Source organism: Eubalaena glacialis, chromosome 9, assembly GCF_028564815.1.
Source record: "Eubalaena glacialis isolate mEubGla1 chromosome 9, mEubGla1.1.hap2.+ XY, whole genome shotgun sequence".
In the NCBI taxonomy this organism is placed as follows: Eukaryota; Metazoa; Chordata; class Mammalia; order Artiodactyla; family Balaenidae; genus Eubalaena; species Eubalaena glacialis.
Window position 1 is genome coordinate 114461866 of NC_083724.1, and position 27440 is coordinate 114489305.

At 43.0% G+C, this 27440-nt stretch overlaps 1 protein-coding gene across 3 annotated transcripts in view; it reads left to right on the forward strand.

Moving 5' to 3' along the window:
* Positions 1-19911, forward strand: part of ELP3 (elongator acetyltransferase complex subunit 3) — a 104747-nt gene extending 84836 nt beyond the window's left edge. For all 3 annotated transcript variants that reach the window (XM_061199452.1, XM_061199453.1, XM_061199454.1), the window contains one exon: positions 17458-19911. In XM_061199452.1, coding sequence (XP_061055435.1) covers positions 17458-17534 — 77 coding nt within the window. In that variant the 3' untranslated portion in view covers positions 17535-19911. The remainder of the gene's footprint in view (positions 1-17457) is intronic.
* Positions 19912-27440: the final 7529 nt, after the last annotated feature.

Genomic DNA, 27440 nt, shown 5'->3' on the forward strand with positions numbered 1-27440 from the left:
GCCCGCCCCGGCGGGTGAGCAGACAAGCCTCTCAGGCTGGTGAGTGCTGCTCAGTGCCGAGCCTCTGTGCGGGAATCTCTCCGTTTTTCCCTCTGCGTCCCTGTTGCTGTGGGATCCGCGCTGATAGCCGCGGCTCGCGCCTGTCTCTGGAGCTCGTTTAGGCGGCGCTCTGAATCCCCTCTCCTTGCGCGCCGCGAAACAAAGAGGCAAGAAAAAGTCTCTTGCCTCTTCGGCAGCTGCAGTCTTTTTCCCGGACTCCCTCTCGGCTAGCACCGAAGCCCGAGCCTCAGCTCCCAGCCCCCGCCTGCCCCGGCGGCTGAGCAGACAAGCCTCTCGGGCTGGTGAGTGCTGGTCGGCACCGCTCCTCTGTGTGGGAATCTCTCCGCTTTGCCCTCCGCACCACTGTGGCTGCGCTCTCCTCCGTGGCTCCGAAGCCTCCCCCCTCTGCCACCCGCAGTCTCTGCCCACGAAGGGGCTTCCTAGTGTGTGGAAACCTTTCCTCCTTCACAGCTCCCTCCCACTGGTGCAGGTCCTGTCCCTATTCTTTTGTCTCTGTTATTTCTTTTTTCTTTTGCCCTACCCACGTTCGTGGGGATTTTCTTGCCTTTTGGGAGGTCTGACGTCTTCTGCCAGCGTTCAGTGGGTGTTCTGTAGGAGCAGTTCCACCTGTAGATGTATTTCTCATGTATCTGTGGGGAGGAAGGTGATCTCCGCGTCTTACTCTTCCGCCATCTTGCCCCTCCCCCTTTGTCTGGCTTTGGTATCAAGGTATTGCTAGCCTCATAGGATGAGTTAGGAAGTGTCCCTCTTCAGTTTTTTGGATGTGTTTGAGAAGAATTGGTGTTAATTCTCTAAACATTTGATAGAAATCACCAGTAAAGCCATCTGGTCCTGAGTTTTACTTTGATGGGAGGTTTTTGATTATTGAATCAATCTCTTTACTTGTTACAGGACTATATAGACTTCCTGTTTCTTCTTGAGTCAGTTTTCGTAGTTTATGTTTCTAGGAATTTGTCCATTTCAACTAGGTTATCCGACGTGTTGGTGTACATACATATTCATATTGTTATTCATATTCTCTCATAATTCTTTTTATTACTGTAAAGTCAGTAGTAATGTTTCCTCTTTCATTTCTAATTTTAGTGATTTGAGGCTTTTTTTTCTTTGTACTTTTTTTTCATACTTTGTATGATTTCAGTCTTAAAATTTATTAAGACTTGTTTTATGGCCTGATATATGATCTAACCTGGAGAATGCTACGTGTCCACTGTGGAAAACGTGTATTCTGCTGTTGTTGGGTGATGTGTTCTGTTAGGTCTAATTGGTTTAAAGTGTTGTTCAAGTCCTCCATTATTGAAAATGTGTATGGTAGTTTCCAGCTCTTGTAGAACTAGCTATTTCTCCCTTCAGTTCTGTCCATTTTTGCTTCATATATTTTGGGGCTCTGTCGTTCGATGTATATACATTTATAATTGTTAAACCTTGATGAATTGAACCTTCTATCAATTTGCAACATCCCTCTTTGTCTCTTATAAACTTTTTTTTACTTAAAATGTGTTTCATTTGATACTAAATCCACCCCAGCTCTCTTTTGGTTGAGTTATTTTTTAGTGATTACCTTAGGGATTGCAATTAACGTCTTAAATTTATAATAACCTAGTTTGGGTAATACCATTTTAGTTTGAGTAATATGCAAATACTCTGCTCCTATACATCTCTATCTCTCGTTTACATTGTTACTGTCACAGATTACATCTTTATACCTGTCTGACCTTTGACATAAATTTATAATTATTTTATGAATTTGCCTTTTAAATTATATAGGGAAAAAAGAGGAGTTACAAACCAGAAGAGCAATAGTATCAGCTTTTATATTTACCTATGTAGTTATCTTTACTAGTGTTTACTTATTTCTTCATATGGCTTTGAGTTACTGCCTAATGTCCTTTTATTTCCTCCTGAAGGATTCTTGTAGGATAGGTTTAGTGATAACAGATTTCCTTAGCTCTGGTTTATCTGGAAATGTCTCAATTTATCCCTTGTCCTTGAAAAATACTTTTGCCAGATAAAGAATTTTTGGTTGACAGTTTTTTTTTTTTCTTTCAGCACTTTAAATGTGTCACCCCACTTCCTTTCTGACCTCCATGGTTTCTGATACCAGCTCTTAATCTTATTGAGGATCCCTTGTATGTGACGAGTCACTTCTCTCTTGCTGCTTTCAAGATTCTGTCTTTGGCTTTCAACAGTTTGACTGGGGACTTCCCTGGTGGGCCAGTGGTTAAGACTCTGCGCTTCCACTGCAGAGGGGTGGGTGTGATCCCTGGTCAGGGAACTAAGATCCCACATGCTGCTCGGCACAGCCAAAAAAAAAAAATTTTGTTTTTTGACTGTAATGTTCCTCGGTGTGGATCTCTTTGAGTTTATCCTGCTTGGAACTTGTTGAACTTCCTAGGAGTGTAGATTCATGTCTTTCATCAAATTTGGGAAGTTTTTGGCCATTATTTATTTTTTCTACCCTTTCTCTCTCTCATCTCCCTCTGAGACTCCTATGATGTGGTGTTAGTATGCTTGATGGTGGTGGTGTAACACAGGTCCCTTATTTTAGGTATTGTACTTTTCAGCTCCAGTATTTCTGTTTGGTTCCTTTTTATAATTTCTCTTTATTGGGTTCCCCCCTTTGTTCATACAGTGTTCTCATTTCCTTTAGTCTTTTTTATTTTTTTTTTATTGAAATAGATTTGACATATAACTGTGTAAGTTTAAGATGTAGAACATGTTGATTTGTTACATTTATGTAATGCAGTATCATTGCCATTGTAGTGTTACACCTCTAAGACATCACATGATTATCATTTCTTTTTTGTGGTGAGAATAATAAAGATCCAGTCTCTTAGCAGATTTGATGTTTATAACGCAGTACTGTTGTCTGTAATCATTATATTGTGTATTAGATCACCAGGATTTATTTATCTACAGGTGTCAAGTTTGTACCCTTAAACGGCATCTCTCCTATTTCCCTACCCCGCAGCCACCGGTAGCCACCATTCTATGCTCTCTTTTTACAAGTTTGGCTTTTTCAGATTCCACAAGTGGTATACAGTATTTGTCTCTCTCTATCTGACTTATATCACTTGGCATAATGTCCTCAAGGTTCATCTATGTTGTTGCAAATGGTATGGAAATGAATTTCCACCTTTCTTAGGGCTGAATTATATTTCTCTGTGTGTGCGTGTGTGTGTGTGTGTGCGTGCGTGCTTGTGTGTGTGTGTGAACAGTTTTTTTAATCCATTTATTCATTGACAGATACTTAGGTTGTTTCCATATCTTGGCTATTGTGTATAATGCTACAATAAACATGGGAGTGCAGATTTCTCTTCAATATCCTGTTTTTATTTCCTTTGGATATATACCCAGAAGTGGAATTTGCTGGATCATATGGTAGTTCTAAATTTTTGAGGAACCTCTGTACTGTTTTCCATAGTGGAAAAAAACATTACCAACTTACATTCCAGCAGTGGTGTACCAGGCTTCCCTTTTCTTCATGTCCTCACCAGCACTTGTTATCTCTTGTCTTCTTGGTGATGGTCATTCTAACAGATGTGAGGTGCTATCACATTGTGGTTTTGACTTACATTTCCATGATGATTAGTGATGTTGAACACCTTTTCATGTACCTGTTGGCCATTTCAATGTCTTCTATGGCCAATAGGAAAAACGACTATTTAGTTCCTCTGCCAATTTTTTTAATCAGATTTTTTTTATTGAGTTATATGGGTTTTTATATATTTTGGATATTAACTCCTTATCCAGTATATGGTTTGCAAATATAAATATTTTCTCCCATTCTGTAGGTTGCCTTTTCATTTTGTTATTTTTTTTTGCAGTGCAGAGGCATTTTAGTTTGATGCAGTCCCACTTGTTGACTTCTGCTTTTGTTGTTTGCGCTCCTTTAGTTCTTTGACATGATTTCCTTTAGCTCCTTGTGCATAATTAAGACAGTTGACTTTGCCTAGTAATCACAGTGTCTAAGATTCCTCAGGCATAGTTTCTGTCAACTTCTCTTTTTCTTGTGAATGAGTCTTAGTTTCCTGTTTTTGGTATGCTTTGTAATTTTTTGTTTAGAACTGCACATACTCAAGAATTATAAAAGTCAGATTCTCTCCCTCCTCGGGGATTGCTCTTGAGGGCTGCAGTCATCCACTTGTATTTTTTCAAGCTGTTTTGGCAAAGTCAGTATTCTTTGTTGCATGTGCTCACTAAAATTTCTTGTTTCATTTTCTCTGCAATCAGCCTGTGATCTGACAGGGATTTCCTTAAATGTCTGGATCTTTTTTAAAAAGGTGGTAAGGGAATATATCTCTTCAAATCTTACAATAGATACCGTTACTGCCCACCCTGGCTCCAGCTGGCCACTCTAGGATAGGGGGATGGTAGGTGGTTCACATCTGCTGCCCTCTTACCAAAGGGCAGCAGCCTCTCCCTTCATCAGGCACTCCCCTGGTTGCTGTAAGTGCCTTATCAGGTTCTGATGTCCCCATGTAGTTGGCTTTGATTGTTGTTTCCAGCTTACTGGTTGTTTCAGTAGAGGGACTGATCTCTAGCGTTTTCTACTCTACCATTTTCCTTCTTAAAGTCTGGTTTTTTTTTTTAAAGACTATAAATAGAAGGGATCCCTCTTCCTACCAGGTTACTGATGACAGTCTTTAACTTCTACAGAAACACACTAATGATTTGAGACATGAAGTAGTGAAAATGATCTGTGACATAGCAGACATTCTGCACTGGTGGGAATAGAGCCACTCATTTTTGAATTAGATGACTGTGGGCCCTCCTATGTCAGACTCCCTGTGAAGAATAAACCTAAGAGCTATAGGATAACCCTCCAGCATCTCCCTACTGTAACTATCTCCCTACTGTAAGCTACCACGGTAGCTTCTATTTAGAGTCTCTATACGTGCTTTATAAGTTACTGCTTTTATTCTTTGTTCATTTTTACTTTGTTATCTTGGTGTACCCATTTCAGAAGGAACAGGGGAACCTTTAGGCTGCTGGGTAACTGGTTGAATCTCTTCTGAGATATTCTCTCTATCTTCCAAGGTGATGGAGAATAAATGTACTAACGTGCTGTGTTAATGACTTGCAATAACCAACTACTTTGAAGAGCTAAGATCATATGTGGGTAACCTTCTAAGAGTTTCTTTAACAGAACAGGAAAAAAAATTCTCTTTCAAAGATTTAGGGTCATTGAGTTAATTTGGCTCATTTTCAAACATTCAGAAGAAAAACCTTTCCCCAAATCTGATACCAGTGTGTATTGTTGAAGAGTGAAATATTGCCATCCTACTAAGAGATCAATGAGATGTAATAAAATCTCATTTCAGTAGCAAATGAATGAAACTAATGAATACATTTGCCTTGTATTAATGCTGCTAGTCATATATCAAGCACTCAATAAATAGTTGATTAATTGAACCCAAAAGTAATTAAAACAGTTTTTTGAAGTTGTTTTTATTTCACTGATTTTTTTTTTATTAAGTGATCATGACTTATCTCAATCTTTTGCATCTAATCAGAAAAATCAGAGATTTAAGTTTCAAAGGATAGATTTAGCATATTTTCTCTCTTTTTTCAAGTTTGGCTTTAGGAATGTGATGTGGGCTCAATTTTAATTCAGTCCAACACATAACTAGCCATGAAGCACAGCCCTGTGTCCTAACAAAGGTCGTGTCAAAGAACAGGAATGAACCTCCAGATTTCGAATTCATTTTCCTTCTTCAGACATGAAAATGTCTGTTAGGCTAGAGTTTTTCTTTTCTTGAAGATTCCAGGAGGTAAAACTCGTTAATTTCCAGGCTCCTAGTATATCCTCAGTAAATACTTGATTAAATGATTTCTTCCTCTATTAAGTCACATTAGAAATTTCATGTTCTTTCTTTGTCCTGTTGGAATCACTAAACCCAAGTTTTCTCATTTGATTTTCCATATGCGTGAAGAATTGATTTATTTCCCCATTTAAAGAAACATTCATGTAGTTGAAATAACTTAATCTTACCTTCTCTTTTTCATTTTTATTTATTTTTTTTTCATTTTTAAAAGTTGACAGTAAACTGTAGCAAATAGACAGCAAAGTTGATTAGATGTTAAAAAATGAATTGTTTAACCAGCCCCCACTTAGGTCAAGAACATAACCAACATCCCTGTTGACCCCACTCCTTCCCCAGTAGCCTCTTTTTTCCTACTTTATTCTGTGTGTTTCTTTTTATTCCACTACCTAATTATGAATCATTTATAAATAGTTTAGTTTTGTTGTTTTTAATTTTAGATAAGTGGGATCATTTTGGTATATTTTTGTTGTTGTTCTGGCTACTTTGGTGCAACATTATTTGTGAGATTAGGTCACATTGTGTGTGGCTATGTCCATTCATTTTCATTGATAGGCTGGATTCCATTACGCAAATATCTCACAATTTATCTGTCTTACTCTTGCTGAATATTTAGGTAGTTTCCAGTTTGGGCTTATGAATATTCTTATATATGTATCTTAAGGCTCATAAATACACATTTGTGTGGAATATATACCTAGGGGTGGCATTGCTGGATTTCAGGGAATACATATGTTCAACTATAAGAGTCTGCAGAGTGGTTTTCCAAAGGGCTACCAATTTTTCACTCCCACCAGGAAGGTATAAGAGTTTCAGTTGTTCAGTATGATTTGTATGTAGTGGTGTTTCTTTGTAGTTTTAATTTACATTCCCTGATGACTAATGAAGTTGACTACCTTTTCATATGCTTGCTGGCCATTTAGATGTCCTCTTTTCTGAAGTGTCTGTGTGTGAGATATATTTTTTCAAAAATCCACAAGACATTATTATTATTACTACTATAATAATTATTGTTATATACAGTCCATATTCATTTAGATTTACTGGTATATTTATCACTTTCTTTGCTCTTCAATCTTTGCTGAATCTCTAAGGTAGTTTATTCATTTTCATTGATAACATAGGATTCCATGATGTGGATATAGCACAGTTTATCTGTTTTACTACTGATGAGTATTTATTTGGGTAATTTGCAAGTATTGTTTTCTTTGTACCTAAAGAATTTATTTTAGTAATAATCTGCTGGTAGCAAATTATTCTAATTTTGATTGTATGAAATATCTTATTTTGCTTATTCTTAAAGTAAGTTTTCACTGAGTATAAAATTCTGGGTTTGCATTTATTTTTTTTTCAGCACTTTGAAGCTGTCTTTCCACTGTCTTCTGACTTTTAATGATGCAGTTAAGAAGTCAGATGTCTGTCTTTGAGGATATACTCTGACTACTTTTATGATTTTTTTTTAGTATCTTTATTTTTAGATTGTCTTTGTTTTCTCTAGTTTTACTATGATTGTTTCTAGATATGCATTTCCTCTGCTTGAGCTTGCTTAGGTTTCCTTGGGTTTCTATAATTGGTGGTGGGTTTTTTGTTTGTTTTTTAGTTCTGTGTAATTTTCAGTCTCTGACTCATATATTGATTTTATCCCATTCTCTTCCCCCTCATCCTGGGACTCCAGTTAAACATATGTTAGACCTATTCATTGTATCCATTGTGTCTCATACCCTCTTCCCCCACCCGTTATTCGGTTTCTCCATGCTTCGTTGTTGATAGTTCCTTCTGACTTAACTTACACTTTACTGATTAAGTCTAATCTACCATTAAACTCATCCATTGATGCCTAAGTTCTTATTTTATCTTTCAATTCTCTGATTTCTGGCATCTTTTTCAACTCTGTTATATCATGTTTTATAGTTTCCTGTTGCTTCTAAACATTCTTAAATTCAGTATCCATCCCCATGTATGTAGTAAGCATAGCTTTTCTACAGTCTATGTCAGATAATGGCAGGGACTCCAGATTTGAAGTCTCTTATTTCACCATGTTGTCGTCTCTAAGTGTGCCTCGTTTTTATTATTTGCTGAGCATTTTATGAGAGAATTTGCTTTCAGGAATACTTCAAGACCTAGATGATGGTTGCTCCCCCACCTCCCTTGGAGTGTAGCCCTTCGTGAAGAGGAGTGAGATTCAGGGTGTTGGCAGCTGGTTCTGTGCCTCTGGTGGCCACGTGACTCCTCCCATCCTACTTGTCTCTGGCCGGCCTTTGTGGATCTGTCCGACCTTTCTGGGTTGGCATCACCACAGAGGCAGAAAAGGCTCTACTCCCTTCTCAAAGCTCACGTTTTCTCCTTATTCTCTGCCTGATAATTAATAACTGTTAGATCTTTGATATTTTTCTAATGGAAGCATTTTTAATTTTGTCTAAATTTTTAAATTGTCTTTAGCTGGAAAGTTGATCCTGGTCATTTAGTCTGCCGTAATCAAGCCTAAAGTCACCTTTTCTGTAAGCTTAAATACTCCTGACTTGTCTCCTCCTCTAGGGTCTAGTTTCCATCATTGTTCCATCTTTGTTGCTTTTTTTCCCCCAAACTCTACATCGTATTTCTCTTTATTTTAAAAAGGGTGACCACATTTATCAAGTTGTTATTTAAAAGTATCCCCCTTCCCAGTAGTTCTCACATTTGTAAGCCACATCTTTTAACACAGTTTTGTGTTGCCTGCCTATGTTATCAGAATATTTTATGTAATTATTGTTTCTTACTGAGCTCTGTTAGTGAAATGGAAATAAGGTCACCATGTTTGTTTCATCTAGTGATTTATCAAACAAAGAACACTGAGAAACTAGACACAGATAGAGGAGGTAAGGTGATCGAGACAAGTCAAATGTCATTTCTGTGCTTTAATAAAAAATGGATGTACTGTTATCAGAGCCAACTAGATATTTAAAGCCAGAGCAGGGGAAGCAGGGTCTGGCATCACCCACAACACAGGCACCATGCCTCCTTGGGAATACTCTGCGTGCCGTGGAGACAAGCTGGCTCTGAATTATGGTTCTTCTACTTCCCAGCCATGTGACCTTGAGTTATGACCCTTTCTGAAACTCTCGTGCCTCCCAGGATAGTAATCTCAGTCTTGTTGGTGTGTGTTGAGCATCCAGCCTGCGTGCCTGGCATGTATTTAAGGGCTCAGAAAAGAGTCGTCTTACTCTAGCTTTGTGCTTTACAGTCGCTCAGCTATAAAGTTGTTGCTGCTTTTGTTTTGAGATGGAGTTAGTCAGAATCACAAGCTAGGTTGAGTTGAGGCTCATTTCCTGCTCCTGACTTATTTTCTCTTTTAAAGGGAAAATGTGTTTATTTTCAGCTTCTAAGCTTTACTCTGGTGTTGGATTTATCCCGTTAGAAAGAAAGGGCTGCAGTAATGTGGAGAAGCAGAGTTTCACAGCCAAATCAAGTACCACATTGACTAGTTTACTCCTTTTGCCTGCTTCCTCTAAATTTATGTTAAAATAGATTGCATACTTTCTAATATAGAATCAGTAGAATTTAAACAGCTAGGTTTTTTCCATTTTCATCTTTGATTCATCTTTTTAAGGTTTTGTGATTTCCCCCCCGCCCCGCCCCCCCCCAAACACACATACTTTTTTTTTTAGTTTTTTGTTTTTTGGGTTTTTTTGGCTGCTTTGGGTCTTCGTTGCTGCACACGGGCTTCCTCTAGTTGCGGCGAGCGGGGGCTACTCTTCGTTGCGGTGCGCGGGCTTCTCATTGCAGTGGCTTCTCTTGTTGTGGAGCACGGGCTCTAGGCGTGCAGGCTTCAGTAGTTGTGGCACGTGGGCTCAGTAGTTGTGGCTCGCGGCCTCTAGAGCGCAGGCTCAGTAGTTGTGGCGCACGGGCTTAGTTGCTCCGTGGCATGTGGGATCTTCCCGGACCAGGGTTCGAACCCGTGTCCCTGCATTGGCAGGCGGATTCTTAACCACTGAGGCACCAGGGAAGCCCCAAGGTATTCTTTTTCACTTTCATCGTCATCATAGCTGGTAAAGTAGTGAAGATAAAAATATTTATCCTGCCTCCAAGAGTAGGAAAAAGGCCCCTGTGATATAGGTAGATTCAGGTTGTGGGTTCAGTAACTTGGAGGATAAAACAAAGCAAGCATGTGGACTGCCCCTCTCCTCCCCATCCTTACTGCTCTGCTGACAACTGTCGGCTCTGCCGCTAGGGCACCCTGAGGACTGCTGCACAGAGGTTACTCCTGCTCGCCCCCCAGCCCAGGGATTGGCAGAATCGCACGCAGGTGATCAGGTAGAGAACACGGATACTTGTACAGCCCGCTGCGTGTCTGTCCTCAAGGGCAGGAGCCTGTGACACAGCTGCCCGCGTCAGTCCAGGAGCTTGGCTGACGTCAGCTGTGAAAGGTAATTGCTTTTTCTTGGCTGGCTAACGAGAGGAAAGTTACTGTGACGAGGACTGTAGGAGCCCTGCTAACCAAGGAGAGGAGCAGGCGGCAGAGCGTGGCCTCCACCCACGCCGCTGATGGTGTGGTCCCTTCTACGCTGGCTAACAATGCTAATACTTTCGCCAGCCTGTTCTGCAGAGTGTAGAAACGGAGGAAGAATCTTTCTTTCAAGAAACAAGAGGCACAGAGAAATACAAACGGGGAATATTTTTGTTTAGTCATTTAAGTAAGAGGTTGGAGTCCAGGCTGGCTAGAGGTCAAAAGACTTAAGGCCTCCCTGAAGGTCCAGAAGTAGACTTCTCGTCTCAGTGCTGCAGCATGTTACTGAAAACAAGGAGAGGAGCTTGAAAGATATGCCTTTATTCAAAAAGGCTCATAGCAAAGCCTGAGTGCCTCTCCTCAAGGTGGTAGTAGTTTCCAGGGCCCACCTCCTGTATTAGGGCAGAAGTAGAGAACCTGAGGAGCCTGCATGCTCAGTGCGAATCTGACTGAGGAGTGCTGAGTTGTACCCCAGTAAAGCTGTTCCTTTAACCGGCACACTTAGGCAATCAGGGCACTCCAGAACATGGCACTTTGTGGTTGTCCAGGGGTGTTGAGTCCTGTGTTAGGTGTAAGGAACAGCTGTTTTTGGTAGGTTGTGACAGATGTAGGTTGTGGCATGTTTGGGGAAGTAAAGCTCTTTGACCAGCTGCACATCTTCAATCTGGTAATAACTGGTAAAGAAGATAGTAAATATTACCATCATCTTTATTTGAAAGAGGAGAATTAAACATGTCTCCAGTGACTGAGCTGAGCAGAACCAAAAGGAAGTGTTAAATCTGTCTTGTGACTTCACATGGGTGGAGAGCTAGAAGCATTAGAAGTCTGATGGATGAACTGATCATCGTTGAAGCTGGGTAGTGGGTCTGTGGAGGTTCAACATACCATTGTCTCTACTTTTGTACATTTGAAATTCTCTGTACTAGATTGTTTTAAGCCCATGGGAAATGGCATCTATTTTGTAAAATTAGAAGTATAAAAAGCCAACCTCACACCAGTCAGAATGGCCATAATTAAAAAGTCTACAAATAATCAGTGTTGGAGAGGGTGTGGAGAAAAGGGAACCCTCCTACACTGTTGGTGGGAATGTAAATTGGTGCAGCCACTATGGAGAACAGTATGGAGGCGCCTTAAAAAACTAAAAATAGAGTTACCATATGATCCTGCAATCCCACTCCTGGGCATATATCTAGAGAAAACTCTAATTCAAAAAGATACATGCACCCCAGTGTTCATAGCAGCATTATTTATTGATACAATAGGCGAGACATGGAAGCAGCCTAAATGTCTATCAACAGATAAATGGATAAAGAAGATGTGGTACATATGACCAATGGAATATTACTCAGCCATAAAAAGGAACGAAATAATGCCACACACACACAAAATAGAATACTACTCGGCCATAAAAAAGAGTGAAATAATGCCATTTGCAGCAACATAGTGGACCTATAGATTATCATATTAAGTAAGCAAGAGAAAGACAAATATATGATATCACTTATATGTGGAATCTAAAAAAATTATACAAATGAACTTACTTACAAAACAGAAATAGACTCACAGACATAGAAAACAGACTTATGGTTACCAAAAGGGGAAGTGGGGGGAGGGATAAATTAGGAGGTTGGGATTAACAGATATACACTATTATATATAAAATAGATAACCAACAAGGACCTACTATATCACACAAGGAACTATATTCAATATCTTGTATGTGTGTGTGTATATATGTGTGTGTGTGTGTATATATATATATATATATATACACACACATAACTGAATCACTTCGCTATACACTTGAAACTAACATAACATTGTAAATGAACTGTACTTCAATTTTTTAAAAATCCAGAAATATTTCTGAAAATTTTAGGGGAAGTTTTTATTAGTTAGAGGTAATAGTATAAATCAGAGAGCTGCCTCTATATCTGTAAGCTAACAAAGTAGGAAATCTATAACTAGATTAAGCCCTACCCTTCATCCCTTTTACATTGAGTCATTCCCACTACCTGGCAGCTAACATAGGGCCAGTTCTTCTTTCTTTTCTTTTTTTAAAAAATACATCCCCCAGGAGCACATTTCTTTATATATACACAACATAATGATAACTGAATACAGTACAGTAAATCTGCAAGCATTTATTGCCTGTTGATTATATGCAGACACTGTACTAAGCCCTGAGGATAGAAGTCATTGACTTCAAAAGGCTCACATTCTAGGAAGGGGGCTAGACATGCAAGTAAAATAAAGCACAGCATGACTACTGAAACAGTAGAACTCTAAAGGATCCAGCCAGCGTGGAGAGGGGGGTTATGAATGCCAGACTCTGTGGAGAGGGGAGGTGTGTGCAGCTGTCTCCTGGCGAAAGTGGTGTCCGAGGGAGGGTTCAAGGATGAATGGGAGTGCCCTGGGGCATGGGCTGCAGCACTGAAGGGGCAGCGGCCAAGCCAGTAGATTAGGGAAATTATGCCTGGTTTGGTAACGCCAGACTATAAGGACTAAGGTCAGTTGTGGCAGGAACTAGAGGTAAACCAGACGGGACGTGAAAATCAGGCTGAGGAATCTGAGCTCTGTCTTGGGACTTGCCAATAGGACAGCAGCATGGTCAGAATTACCACCCTGATTTATGGTTTTAAGTGCTGACTTGACCTCATGTGTTTAATCTCTTCCTGTCCTCAAGCTCACATGTCAGTTACAACATTTTTAGTTACAAGTAACACAGAACTCAGCTCACATGGTTTAAACCCAACATGGATGAACCTTGAAGATATAAGCCAGTCACCACAAGACAAATACGGAATGATTCCACTTCCATGAGGTGCCTAGAGTAACCAAATCCATAGAGACAGGAAGTAGCGCAGGGGGGTCGCCAGGGACCAGGGGGAAGAGGGAACAGGGAGCTGTTGTTTACTAGGTCCAGAGTTTCAGTTTTACTTCTGGAGACGGATGGTGGCGATGGTTGCACCAGAGTATGAAGGTACTTAATACCAGTAAACTGTACACCTAACAATGGTTAAAATGATAAGTTTATCTTATGTATATTAGTACAATACAAAAAAGTACCAAAACAAAATGGCTTAAACCAAACGGAAAACATTATTTCCTAACAGCTTCCTTGGTAGAGCAGCTTCAGACTTGGTTAGTTGTTGATTCAACAGTATCAAAAAGGACCCAGGTTGTCTTCAGCTGCCCCCTCCGCCAGCCTCCACCCACCTGCTTCCTCCTCAGCCAACTCCCCTCATAAGACAACTGCCCCAGTCAGAAATTTCTTTCCAACAGACTCACAGATATGGAGAACGAACTAGTGGTCACCACTGGGGAGAGGGAAGGTAGGGGTAGGGGATTAAGAGGCACAAACTACTATATGTAAAATAAATAAGCTACAAGGATATGTTGTACAGAGCAAGGAGTATAGCCAGTATTTTATCATAACTTTAAATGGAGTATAATCTATAAGAATTTTGAATCACTGTGTTATACACCTGAAACTAATATTATTATAAATCAACTATCCTTCAATTAAGATAAAATAAATTTCTTTCCAAAAGAGCATCCAAGAAAAGAGACCATCTAAGAGAAAGGAAGGCTTCCAAAATCACATATTCCTCAACATCCCCACTTGAATGTCTAATAGCCATTTCACCTGCAGCACAGCCAAAGCCGAGCTCCTGCTGTCCTCCTCCCCGACCCTCTTCTCACCGTCTTTCAGTCTCACTAACTGGCAGTTCATTCTTTCTCCAAACCATTCCTGTACTCAGGCCAAAAACCTTAGAGGCATCTTGGGCCCCTCTCCTTGTGTCCCACCCTGCATCCATCAACAGATTCTTTTGACTCTGCCTTTAAATGTTTCCAGGGTCCAGCTACTCTTCACCACCATGACTCTGCTTTGAGCCACCACCATCTCTTATCTGGATTATTGCAATAGCTTCTTAACTGGTCTCCCTGTTTCTGCCCTTGGTAACGTATTCACTCATTGAACAAATATTTCAGTGAGTACTTAATATGTGCAGGCATTGCTCCGGGTGCTAGCAATCCTGCAGGTAAAAATCCCTGCCCTCCTGGAGCTTTCATTCTGTTCTCAAAATAGCAGTCAGAGTGATCTCTTTCAAATGTAAGTCAATCATGTCACTTCTCTGCTCAAAATTCTTAGATTTATGCTATAGTCTGTACATGTAGGTGACGATGAGGAAAAGCACGTTTTAATCTCAGGGTGCCTGTGCCTCTGACGAATGCTGTCATGTCACAGAGAATAGTTCAGTTTGAATGTGAACTTTTAAAGTGCGGAGAAAGAAAGAGGATGAAAAAAATAGTTTCTAGCATGCGGGATTCTAGAAATAGAAAACACTGCATTGAATGACTTCAGAGGCATCTATGTGATAGAGTTATCACTCCAGTAATGATTTCTTAACCACCTGCCTCTCATCCTTTTTCCTTATTTTCCTGAATTCTTTGGACAAGTTGAGCTCTCAAAACACATTGAACATCTATTAAATGGATGTACCCCCTCTTGAGTTTTTTTAAATTGAGCTAGGACGTACATGCAATAAATTACAACGTTTTCAGTATACCACTTAATAATGTTTTGCCTGTGTATGTTCCCATGTAACTTCTAATCCAGATCAAGATATACCATCTTTCAGCACTCCAGAAGACTCCCTTGTTCCCTCTTTCAGTCCATATCATCTTCCAAATGTAACCAGTATTCTGACTTGTATCACCGTAAAATTAATTTTGCCTGCGTCTGAACTTTGCATTGATGAAATCTTTTACATCTGGTTTCTTTCATGCAAAATTAGGTCTGTGAGATTCATCCATGGCATTGCAGGTAGCTCTAGTTCTTTCTTTTTTGTTGCAGTATCATATTCCATTGTGTGAAAATACACAATTTATCCATTCTACTATTGATAGATATTTGGGTTATTTCCTGTTTTGGCTGTTATGAGTAACATGTCTTTTGTTGGCTATAAGCATTCATTTCTCTTTTCACTCTGGGATTATACTTGCTGGGTCATAGGATATAGAACTTATGCTTACGGATATAGAACTTTAGGAGGTAGTGCAAACAATAAAGTGGTTGTACCCTCTGAGGGGTGTGAGATGTCTTCCTGGATCCAGTGGGTCTGAGCTGCTGCCTGACCCATTATTTGTTCATGTTTTTGTCTTCCCCCTGCTCTCCCCCAAGCCACGGTGTTGAACAAAAGTAATGATTAGAACACAAAGACAAGGTTGAAATTGTGCAAGACGGAATATCAGTAATCCTTGGATTAAAAGGGAAATTCTCCAGTGACCTATTATCACATGACACGGTTCTGTTACCTTCATCACATCAGTTTCAGTTCCATTTTCTTAATACTTGAAATTTTTTTGAACGAGGTGGGAAACAAAACACGGTAGGAAACCCTATTCCTAAACAGTAAATGTTTGGGCTACAGAATTAGGCGAGACTGGAGGGGGCTTAGCAGTGATCTGATTTCATGCACGTACTGATCGCTAGGAATACAAAGTGACGAACAAGATACATAGAGCTTCCACCACGTGGGGAGGCCGACCGGCAATCGCAGTGCACCGTGGGGAGAGCCGTGGGGAGGAGCACAGTAAAGAGAAACGCCAGCGTCTTCCTTTACGTTACACACATGAAAACCACAACACTACTGCGCCGGAGGTGTGGGGTTTCCACACGTCACGCGGCTCTGCACCTCCAGCCAGGTGGCCTGCCGTTGCCTCGGTTCTGACACTGTCTCCCTGGAGGTGGCATCAGACTCCACAGGTTACGGGTCGGTCCCGCGGGAATGACCCCACCTCAGATGCCAATTGCAAACCTAGGTTGTCACTGTGCTTCTGACCGACGAGCTCCAGATCAGAGGTTCCCACGAACCCCCTTGGGTTCGATCAGTTTGCTAGAGGGCACAGCATGAGCCAAGCCTGGAAGCTAGGTAGAGCCAGACACACCGGGAGCTTTTAGAAAAGTTAAATCTTCACTGGGGCTGAAGCATAGTGTTTCAGGGGAGAATAGTAGCAAGCAGTGAAGCCAGAAATATAATCAGATATCAGACCATGAAAAGCTCTAAAATAATAACAGCAGCAGCCAATTGGTTCTGGAGGAATTGGCTTTTTCCAGACTCCGGACCAAGCACATATCAAGGACTATCTCATTTAATATTCAGTATCCTTAAAACATAGGTACATTATTATAGATGATAAAATGTAATTAAGTAATTGGCCAAAGCTATAGCCCTTAAAATTACAGGTCTAGACCTTAAATCCGTATCTTTTGAATGATCAAAAGCCCATTCTCTTAGCCACTCGTATAGATAATACCACATAAGCCACGCTTTATCCTCCTAGGAGCTCAGCTTCTTAAATGTGATCGTGTTTTATTATAGCGGCACCATTTAGGATAATGATTCCTTTTAAAGAAAAAACTTCACGGACCTTTAGTATTGACTTAAATCAGCTAGTGTTCCTTAAATGGATGCAAATATAAAACTGACAAACTCCTGGTACTTACACTGCTCGTATATCAATATAAGTATACCAATTAATACCCCCCAAAAAATATAAAGTGAATGAAATGCAAATTAAGTAGCACTAATTTAATGTCACTGATGGTGTTTGGTGAAAATCGTTGCTCTGGATGAGTGAGTGGCACTGACACGTCGCTTGGTCAGGGCACCCTGGCTGCCGGCGGCTGTGGAGACTCCACTTCCCATACCTGACCTCTCGTTCAACCTTCCAGGAAACCGTAACGCTGTCTGGCTTCACTTGGAGTGTGGTCATCTCACACATTAGATCCACCACTTCCCGTTCACCTATAACACCTGAAGCCGTGCTGCACGGTACCCACAGGATTGTAAACCCACAGGCTCTGAAATACAGTTTATGTGTTTTAATGCAACTTGAATTCAGAATGTTTTTAAATTTCCGAACTTAATCAAATGAGATTCGATCTGGAAAGGACTTTGGTCTGTGAATGCGAGTGGGAGAAGGAGGACGGCTAGGAGGGGCACGTGTGCTGGCTTTTGAGGGCTGCTAAAGTAATGCTTAGTAAGAGACTCTTCTGACTTTTGTTTTTCTGCTTCTTCACAGGGGTTGGCACCAGGAATTATTACAGAAAGATTGGCTACAGATTGCAAGGTCCGTACATGGTAAAAAATCTAAAATAACCGCCACACCAGCGCACCTTGATACGTATCCTCCCTGGCAGAAAACAGAGATTCAGGATGTCTTGAACACTCAGCACAGAGGCTGAGCGAAGCACATGGACCTCCCTGACCCCCTGACGAGGAGCCTCCCCCTCGCCCTCCCGCTGGAGCCACAGAGACTGGAAGCCGCGCTCAGGGCCGGGCTGGGCGTCTGCTGACCATGCCCACGGAGCCTGGGCACTCGGAGCTCCCGCACCGCGCCCTCTTGCATGTTCTCAAGACATCACTTCCGTTTTCAAGGCTTAAGTCCTGTAACCAATTTCTAAATTCTGCATGAGGCCTGCAAGTGACCTAACCAGGACTCAGGCACAGTGACAAAAGCAAACTGATCAACTCATTTGAACTGCACGGTTCATGAACTAAAAACTGGCTATGTCATTTGAGGAGGACACTTAGTTTCCCATCAGCAGGTTATTTATATCCTGTACAGACAAAACGCCAGGTTGGGACGTGTGAAAACTGTCACGTTGATCTCTGACCTATAACTACATATGCCTTCCAGCACAGGTCAAGAAAATGAGCTTTTGCTTTCATGGACATCATTCTGGTTTGAAATAACAGTGTGATGGGGAGAGAAGAAGCGAGATTGTAGGCTTGTGTTTCAAGCTTGAAACCAGCCTTTCTCATCTGGGCGTCTACCATCTATGAAGGGCCATTACAGACATCCATTTACAGACATCCATTTACTTCACATTTTTAATCGTCTGTACTTTGCACACTCTTGACAGTTGCAAAACACCGTGGGCGGCACTTTCGCCCAGAGAGGCGTTTGGCTTCCCCATTGGTCTGTCCTGAGCAGGCAGAGTCTGCCGTGCATGTGTCTGGGTTTGGGTGACGTCTGTGGACGTCAAGAGGCACATCCACAGGAGCTGTTCCCTGCATTTTAATTCTTTAAATGGATTTTGGTTTGTTTTAAATGGAGAAAGGTCAGGGTTAAACTTTTTTGTGAAAGCAAAAAAATGGAAAACAGGCCCAAATCTAAAAATAGGAAAAAGACTGGCTTTTTCAAAGTTTCATCTTTATAGAACTGCCTCTATGTAACTTCCAGGTAATCTACTAAGGAGACTCAGCCTGGAGAGGGTCAGTTCTTAAGAACATGGCTTAACCCTGCATCCCTTGGCTTCTGTGGCATTTTACAAAGGTTTATTAAATGGAATTGATTCTTCTAAAGGTTTGAAAAATAAAATCTTCAACATACAAGGAAGAATCACGTAAGGTTTTTTCCTCTCCTGTAAACGCAGTGACATTTGCCATGAGTTTACAGGTTTGGGTTTCCTGCCTGTGGCACTGTTTGTTTCTTCCTGGGTGCTGTTTGCCATTTTGTTAAACTGCTACAAGGCAAATGGCATTGACTTCCTGTGGGCTCGCTGTGGCACTGCAGAGGCTTTCTGTGAGTGCTATTTAAGGAATTCAGCTACTTCTCAATTTTGAGCCAAACTGACGATTATAGCCCAGAAGACAGCCTCTCAGATAACTGAGGAACTGCCCCAGAGAAGCGTGGTTTTCAGCACAGTCTTGGGGCGGGGAGGGGGCGGAAAACAGATCAGCACATAAACAGCGAGTCAGTATGGTCTTGGCACCTGGGAAGGAAGTCTTGTCGTGGAAGGAGTATCAGCATTGGCTTCCCAGCCAGAGAGGCATTTGATCTTTATGTTTAACGTGGACATTCTTCTACTCAGTGTGCCCTTTTCTTTAATAATTAAAGCAGATGTACAGTGTATGTTTGATAGGCCACAAACGGGCTGTTCTGTTCAGCATCAGATTCAAGTTAACTCATGGATAAGCCAGAATGACTTCCCCAGACCTCGATACGTGAACATTTCTTTTACCAAGCCTTTCTGCCGCTAGAAGCTTCAGCTTCTCCCCTGACTGCCAAGCACTGTCCCTGGCATGTGTGGTGCCTGGCGCCTCCACAGCCTGGCTGGCCTGGCTCTCCTAGAGATACGTGCGCTTGCTCAAATGGACCACCTCGTAAGAAAGATCAGTTAGACAGGATCCTGTCGGCCTCCGCGTGAAACCTTTAAAGCTGCAGCTTGTGTTTCTGATCTGTATTGAATGACTCCTTAGCAACCATCTCAGGCCCACTCACATAGCTCCGCTTTTGACTCAAGTTTTTCTTAAATCACCTGGAGAGGTTTCGTCGTTGTTTTTAAATTATCAAAAACAGACTGAAATCTATTCAAATAAAAAATGAGACTTTAAAAATACATCATCGCCAAGTAAAAGGGCCTGGTAGGGCTCACTGTTTCCCCAACTTAGGAATGAATGTGGAGCCTTTTAAAAGAAAAAATGTCTGCTAACACAAAAGAATACTGACAAGTACAACTTAAAAACCAAAGCCTGTTCTACGAAAACAGCTTTCGAATTGCAAGTTTTCATTTCCAAAGGTTTTTATGGGTGGTGGTTGTTTTTTAAGATTATCATCTAATTAAAAACAAAATTTTGTTCATAAAGAACTCACAGACCCTTAAGCTGATGAAAGAGCTCAAGATCTAGGTTCTGAAAACCTGGGCTCCTTTATTAACTCTGAAGCTGTGGGCAAGTCCCCTCTCCTTTTTCATCTACACGCCCCCCCCCTCCAATTTGTAACATGAGAGAATTGCCCATCTGTCAGGGTAAGCGCAAGGTCCAGTGGGGTCCCATTTGAGAGACGCTGCATAAACCACGACATTATGTAAAATGCCGTTACTCCAGTGAAGTGGCTTCTCAACAGATGTGTGACCTCGAGCAAGAAAACTCTGCCTCTCAGCAAGTTTCCTGTCTGTAAAGTGGAAATGATAATTTCTCCCTCGTGCAGTAGTTGTCAGGATTAAATGAGCTCACGTATGTCAGTTTCTTAAACCAGGGCCTGTGGAACGTAAAACACACTACAAGTACTGGCTATTATGACCAATATCTAACAAGTGCAGTATCTGGCCCATTTTAACATGGGAGTTTCTTATCTGTTGGCAATAGAATCTGATTTTTTGCTAGAATCTCGAACTTTTGCTAGAGGCCAGTGTCAGAAGAATAGTATTGCTGGGGTCTGAGACCTTCTCTCCCATCCTCTGATCGGTCCTTCTGTTTCATTCACATAAGTATAGGGTTACAAATTGTCAGATCCATGCTTAGAGGGACAAGAAACTAGCTGAGACTCTGCAACAGCAAAAAGCATTTCCAAATATCACTAGCTCTGGGGGCTTCCCGGAAAGTTGTCCAGTATTAGATTAGCAAGGACTGCGGTCTCCCATGAGTGTGCACAGGTAGCCATATCCACTTAGGGAGTCCCGAGGGAGGCTGGTACCTTTCGTGGCAGGGAGGAGGAGCAGTGCCACATCTGTGCCTTAGACTTGTGTGTGCCCTCTGTACGGTTGTGTTTAACTCCGTGAAGGCAGTTCCAAAAACTAAGCTTACAGACCTTTTAAAGAAACTGATTTTAACATAGACAAATAATCAAACACATGCCTGTAACAAGGGGCAAACCAGCTGCTTTTCTACATCCAAATGTGCGGCCTTATCTCTTCCTGTCTCCACATGCGTAGAATACCCTTCTGTCCACCTGGAGGACTCCTCCTCCAGGGAGGGAACTGCCATCTGAGGCCCACCATGTGCTGCTTCTCTATCTAGGCCACCCTTATGCAGCCTTCAAGGTCAACACTTGTCTTCCCCATTAACAAATGAGGACACAGGCTGGTGTCATCATGGCTGGGCCTGAAGCCCCAGGGCCACCACGTTGCCCAGTAGAGTCGGCACCAGCCCTAAATGTCCACGGATCGCATACACAGCCACGTGAAAGGTGCCCGCAGAGCGGCCCAGCACAGAAGCCCTGAGCTCAGCTGTAATACTAAGTGGGTTTAGGATTCCAACGCGAGTCACTGACTCGGCCTTTCTCCACTCCACCCCCGTGTTTCCTTTTTTAGGGGAAAAATGTTTTCAGTCAGCTTATGTTTAAAGAAGACACAAGTATTGAGCAACGAGGCTGTGCTTTCTTATTATTTCATCCTCACAACAGACAACCTGTAACTGAGTCCTGTCACCAGCCCGGTTTTCCCCAGTGCAGGTAGTGGAAGGGCACGATGTCATCAAGAGAGAACGCAGAGCAAAGGGAGAGTCTGCTCTTTCCGTTTCAATAAAAATAGCTTTTTTTGGTTCTAAAAATTATATATGCTCAATATAACAGATTGAAATGAAACAGAAAGGTACAAAATAACCTGAAATCCCACCATCAGACAGTGGTAAGCCCTGTGATGAACGTGCTTCCATGCGTCTCACCCACACCCGAACGCACACAACCATCAGTCACCTTTACGTAAAATGGTCACACAGTGCCTGTCACTTTGTAAGCTTTTTCACTCCACAAAATGTAAGTAACACCAGCATCTTCCCGTGTCAGTACACACGGATCTACTTCATCCTTTTTAATGACTACCTAGCTTCCCATTGTCTGCAGATCCCATACTTTATTTAAGTGGGTCTTCTCATATCTTACATTCCTTTATATCCTCATTGTCACAATAGCTAGAATTGTGTATGAAGCATGGGGGCTGCATACACTCGTTGACTCAATACTAAGATTTGCTTTAGTTTTTTTCTACAAGCCTCACTCATCCATGACAGGCTTCTGTGTCCCTCCCTGTGGTTCTTCGCCCCCAAGCCCTTCCATCCTTCACTTGTTACCCGCCTTCCAGGAGGTGGGGAAGGAGCAGCCTGCCTGCGGCCTGGCCTTGCCCCAGCAGAGGCGGCAGCACCTGCGGTTGGGAGCAAGTCCCATCACAAAATGCCAAGCTCTGCGTCACCGAGAGGCGCTGGAGCGTGAACGTACTTTCATTGAGGTCAGAGGTGACCGCACCTTATCTCATCTCCCCTGATGGAAGTTACTGCTTCAGGTCAGATTCCTCAACTGCTCAAGCCCTGCAGGGAAGGTTATCCTCTTGTTTCAGGGCCGATCTTGTCTGTGAGGTTAGCGGTATGAGCTAACCTCACAACATTTTTTTTTTTTTAATGGTGTTTCAGGGCTCACATGCCCTCTCTGTAACTCTATCCCTTTTTTTTTTAATTAATATTTTTTAATTTTTGGCTGCTTTGGGTCTTCGTTGCTGCGCGCGGGCTTTCTCTAGTTGCGGCGAGCGGGGGCTACTCTTTGTTGCGGTGCACGGGCTTCTCATTGTGGTGGCTTCTCTTGTTGCAGAGCACGGGCTCTAGGCGCATGGGCTTCAGTAGTTGTGGCACGCAGGCTCAGTAGTTGTGGCACGCGGGCTTAGTTGCTCCACGGCATGTGGGATCTTCCCGGACCAGGGCTCGAACCTGTGTCCCCTGCATTGGCAGGCGGATTCTTAACCACTGTGCCACCAGGGAAGTGAGCCAGGAAGACCATCGTCCCTGCTGTCCAGCTGGGCAGGTGGGGAGGGGCCCGGCACTTGGCCACCACCCCACCCCGCCCTCCAAGGAAGAGCCGGCATGGCATCCAGCTGCCTGGGTTTGAGGCTGGCTTCTGCCTCCATCTAGCTTTGCAAAAACTAGGGTCTTGGACCACTGCGTGCTTGGAGTGCTGGGGCAGTAGGTAAGGGACTACTTACATCAACCTGAAGGAAGGGAAAGGAACGCTGGGGAAAGGGAAGGAGAAAGGGAAGAATATCTGAGTGGACAGGCCTGGTATTGCCCTCACAACAATCCTCCGAGGTAGGAATTTTGGCCCCCATTTTACGAATGAGAAACCAAGGTTCAGAACGGTTAAATAATGTAACCAAGGCCACAAAGCTGGTAAGTGAAGAGCTAAGTATAAAGGCAACAGGTTGACTTTTGCAAACTTGCAAAGATTTAAGGACCCTAATACCTATGAGGAGTGGTGGCTCTAGAATTTCTAAAACCGATGGTTTCAGGCTGGCAATTGGGTTGGAAAGGGATTTTTTTTTTCTTTTTTTTTTTACTTGAAGCTATGTTTGCCTTGCAGATGCTCTTTGCTCTCCACCCCCACCAACCTCCAGCCACTTCTCGCCACAACTGCCAGTGAGCTCTCCTTTGACAAACTACTCGAATAATACAGCCAAGAGACCTATCCATATAAGGAACTTAGGAACAGGGATAATACGGAAAGAGAACCAGCAGTAAGTAATCAATCCATTTAAATAGAGAGCTGAGACCAAGTAACTCTGGAAGTTACTCTCATAGAAAAGGACGGACGCTTCTGGGTTAAAATAGAGGAGTGAATACACACATCTAGTTTGGCTCACACAGACTAAAGGGGATTTCTTTTTTTTTTTTTCAATCTACAAGGACAAAAGAAGAGACGAAAGTGCTAAGATTTTGGAAGCTCTAAAGCAGATGGACAATAGTAACTCAGTTGGCAGTTGAGACTGGATAGTGGAGAAAGTTCCAGTACAATTTAAGCCACAGGACCTGGCAACACCATACACTGGAGGGGAAGGGACGAGCCAGGGCAGGACTGATGGAGCTCCTTTACAGGTCCTGGGTCCCTGAGTTCCCTCCATTCAGCACGTGCTCTGTTACCACCTCAGCAACAGACTGGAGGTGAATTAAGGGAGTCAAACAAGAGAGGATCTTTGGATGAGAGAACTCCAGACGAAGCTGAAGGTCGGGGTAATAGAACTGAGAACAGGGTGATGAAGTGAACCCATGCATATTAAATAGTGAGTACTGAGACTTCCTGCCGTCTTCCCCAGCTCAGTTTTCAGAATGCTGACAAGACCTTTCCCCACAGGCCAGAAATTGACAGGCTCTTCTAGAGAATAACCAGCCCGAGAGGAAAGACTTAAACATACAATCATATAGAGTTCCTCAAGAAACAACCCAGACGGCAACTCCACGGCAAAATCAGTAAGCCCTGCTCTGATGGGCTGAATGTTTGTGTCCCCCCCAAAATTTATGCATTGAAGCCTCAACCCCTAATGTGACTGAATTTGGAGATCAGGCCTTTCTGGAGGTAACTAAGGGTAAATGAGGTCACAGGGTGGAGCCTTCATCCAATAATATTAGACAAGAGACAACAGAGGACAGTGGCATCACCAAGACGGTGACATAGTCCATTCCTATAGGCCTTCACTCCCCCTCAGGAAGAACAACTAACAATTATTCATGGGCAAGACACCACTGAGAGAACCCTAGAACACAAGAGTGAGGCTGAAGCAAGCCCTGCACTGCAGAGACCAAGACGCCGCATCAGAAGGGTAAGAGGAGCCGCTGCGTGCTGACAGCGCTGCCTCCTCCCCAGGCTGGTCAGTATCACACTGAGAGGTCGCCCCTGAGCCTACGGCTCCTCCAGTGGGAAAAGAGAGCCAAGGGTACATATCCAGCTCCCACTGTGGGTCCCTTCTTGGGAGCCCCCCACTCTGGTCATGCCCCACAGGGATTGCAGGGGTACCTGCAGGACTTGACCCCTGGGAATCTGATTGTGATGGAGAAGTGGGGAAGGGCTGGCAACAACCAGCACTCAGATCTTAGCAGACCGAGTCCTACCTGTGGTGTCTGAGAAGTAGTCCCAATGACTGCAGCCGTTTTGTTCATCTGCAGAGCCAAGATGGGCACAGTCTGGCCAGGGAACTCGGCAGGATACAGGCTTGCCTGATTTGGGCCCTCAAACGAAGAGCTTTGCCAGCCCTGGAGGCTGGTCTGCCCTGGCCCAGGCAGGGGAGCTGAGTCAGAGCCCAGCCTACTGCTGAGTGTAGCTCCCAGGCCCTCCAGCTAGAAAGCCTGACTGGGGACACCTGGGAGGCTGCATAGCCCAGCAACGCTCAAGCAGAGCAGAGGATACGGCAGGCAGAGCTGATGACCTGTAGAGCAAAGCCAGGGGCACCAACTGGCCAGGGAACTTGGGGAGTGGGTCAGCTTGAGTCAAGACCACAAACAAAAAGCCTTGCTGGGCTTGGAGAATTCCCCTCTTCACCCAAGCAGGAGAACTAATCCATAGCCCCACCTACAGCTGAGTGTAGTTCCTCGCCCCTTCTGACCAGAAAGCCTGATCAGGAACACCTGGGAAGCAGCTATGAGCTGGCTTTTCCTCCTGCCCATGGAGGGGAGCTGAGTCAGCCCCACTCACTGCTGAGTGTCGCTCCCAGCCCCACCTGACCAAAAAGCCTGACCATAACACCTGGAAGCTGTGAACCCAGCAACCCTTGAGCAGAGAATACACTAGGCCAGCAGAGCTGATGGTCTGCAGAGCAAAGCCAGTGGCCCTGTTCAGCCAGGGAACTTGGGGCATGGGTCGGGTTGAGTCAAGACCACATACAAAGAGCCTTGTCGGCCTTGGCACTGGTTCTCCCACTGCACCTGGGCAGGGAAGCTAATTTGTAGCCCCACCCACTGCTAAATGCAGCCCTCTGCTCATCCTACCAGAGAACCTAACCAGAGCGCATGGGAAGCTGCATGGCCCACCCAACGGTCCTACTTCCAGAGGCACTTGAACAGAGAGCACACTCATGGCTTTCCCTGTCTGCAGAGCAAAACCAGAGGTCCCATCTGGCCAGGGAATTCAGTGCAGTCTTACCTAATTCAAGTCCCCAAAGAATAAGCCATGCAGGTCCTGGGGCCCATCCTGCTGCCCCTCCAAGACAGGGAAGCTAATTCATAGCCCCATCCTTTGCTGAGTAGAGTACTCAATCCTGACCATCTAGTAAACTTGATCAGAGAACTGAGGCAACCAGAGAGCTCATCCTACAAATTTGCTTAGGCAGAGAACCAAGTTTGCTTGGGCAGGGAACCAAGCCAGTAGTCCTATCCAACTGTTCTCAGCCAGTGGCACAACCCCATCCTGCCACCTCAGAGCTCAGGCAGTGGCCTCACCCAAAAATAGACCCTGCCAGCAAGTCTTACCTGCCCAAGAGCATTACCAGCACACACATTCAGAAACGTAAACTGAGCTGACCGGTGAAGACCTGCCTCTGCCAAAGGAAACGTGTAAAGTCTGGAAGAGGAGACCATGTACCCAGATGGACAAATACGAACATAAGGAATCAAGGATTATGAAAAATCAGGTAAACATGACACCACCAAAGGACACCAACAGAGGTATGATGACTGACTCTAAAGAAACGGAGATCTGTGAACTGTCCGACAAAGAATTCAGAATAATCCTCTTAAAGAAGTTTAGCGAACCACCAGAACACAGTGACAACTAAATGAAATTAGGAAAACATTGCATAAACAAAATGGGAATTTCAACAAATAAATAGAAAACATCAAAAGAAAACAAACAGAAATCCAAGAACTGAGAATACAATGACTGAAGAAAATACGATTGAAGAATTCAAAGGAGAGCTTCAAAAGCAGACATGACTGTGCAGAAGAAAGAATCAATGACCTAGAAGACAAGACATTTTAATTTATCTACTCAGAGGAGTAAAAGGAAAAAAGAATGAAAAGTGGTGAAGAAAGCCTACAGGACTTATGGGACACAATCATAAGAAATAATATCCACATTATGGGAATTCCAGAAGAAGAAGAAGAAGAAAGAGAGAAAGGGACAAGAAGTATATTTAAAACAATAATGGCTGAAAACTTCCCAAACCTGGGGAGAGAAATGGACATCCAGATCCATAAGGCCCAGAAGATCCCAAATAAGTTGAACCTGAATAGGTCTACTCCAAGACATGTTATAATTAAATTGTCAAAAGTCAAAGACAAAAAAATTTTTGAAAGTAGCAAGAGAAAAGAGAGAAGATTCACATAAAGAAAACTCAATAAGGCTTTTTAGGCCAGGAAGAATGCCATGGCATATTAAAAATATTGAAAGAAAAAAACCTGTCAGTGAAGTATTCTATACCTGGCAAAGCTGTCCTTCAGAAATGAGGGAGAGTTAAAGACTTTCCCAACAAGCACAAGCTGAGGGAGTTCACCACCACTAGACCTACCTGACAAGAAATGCTAAGGGGACTT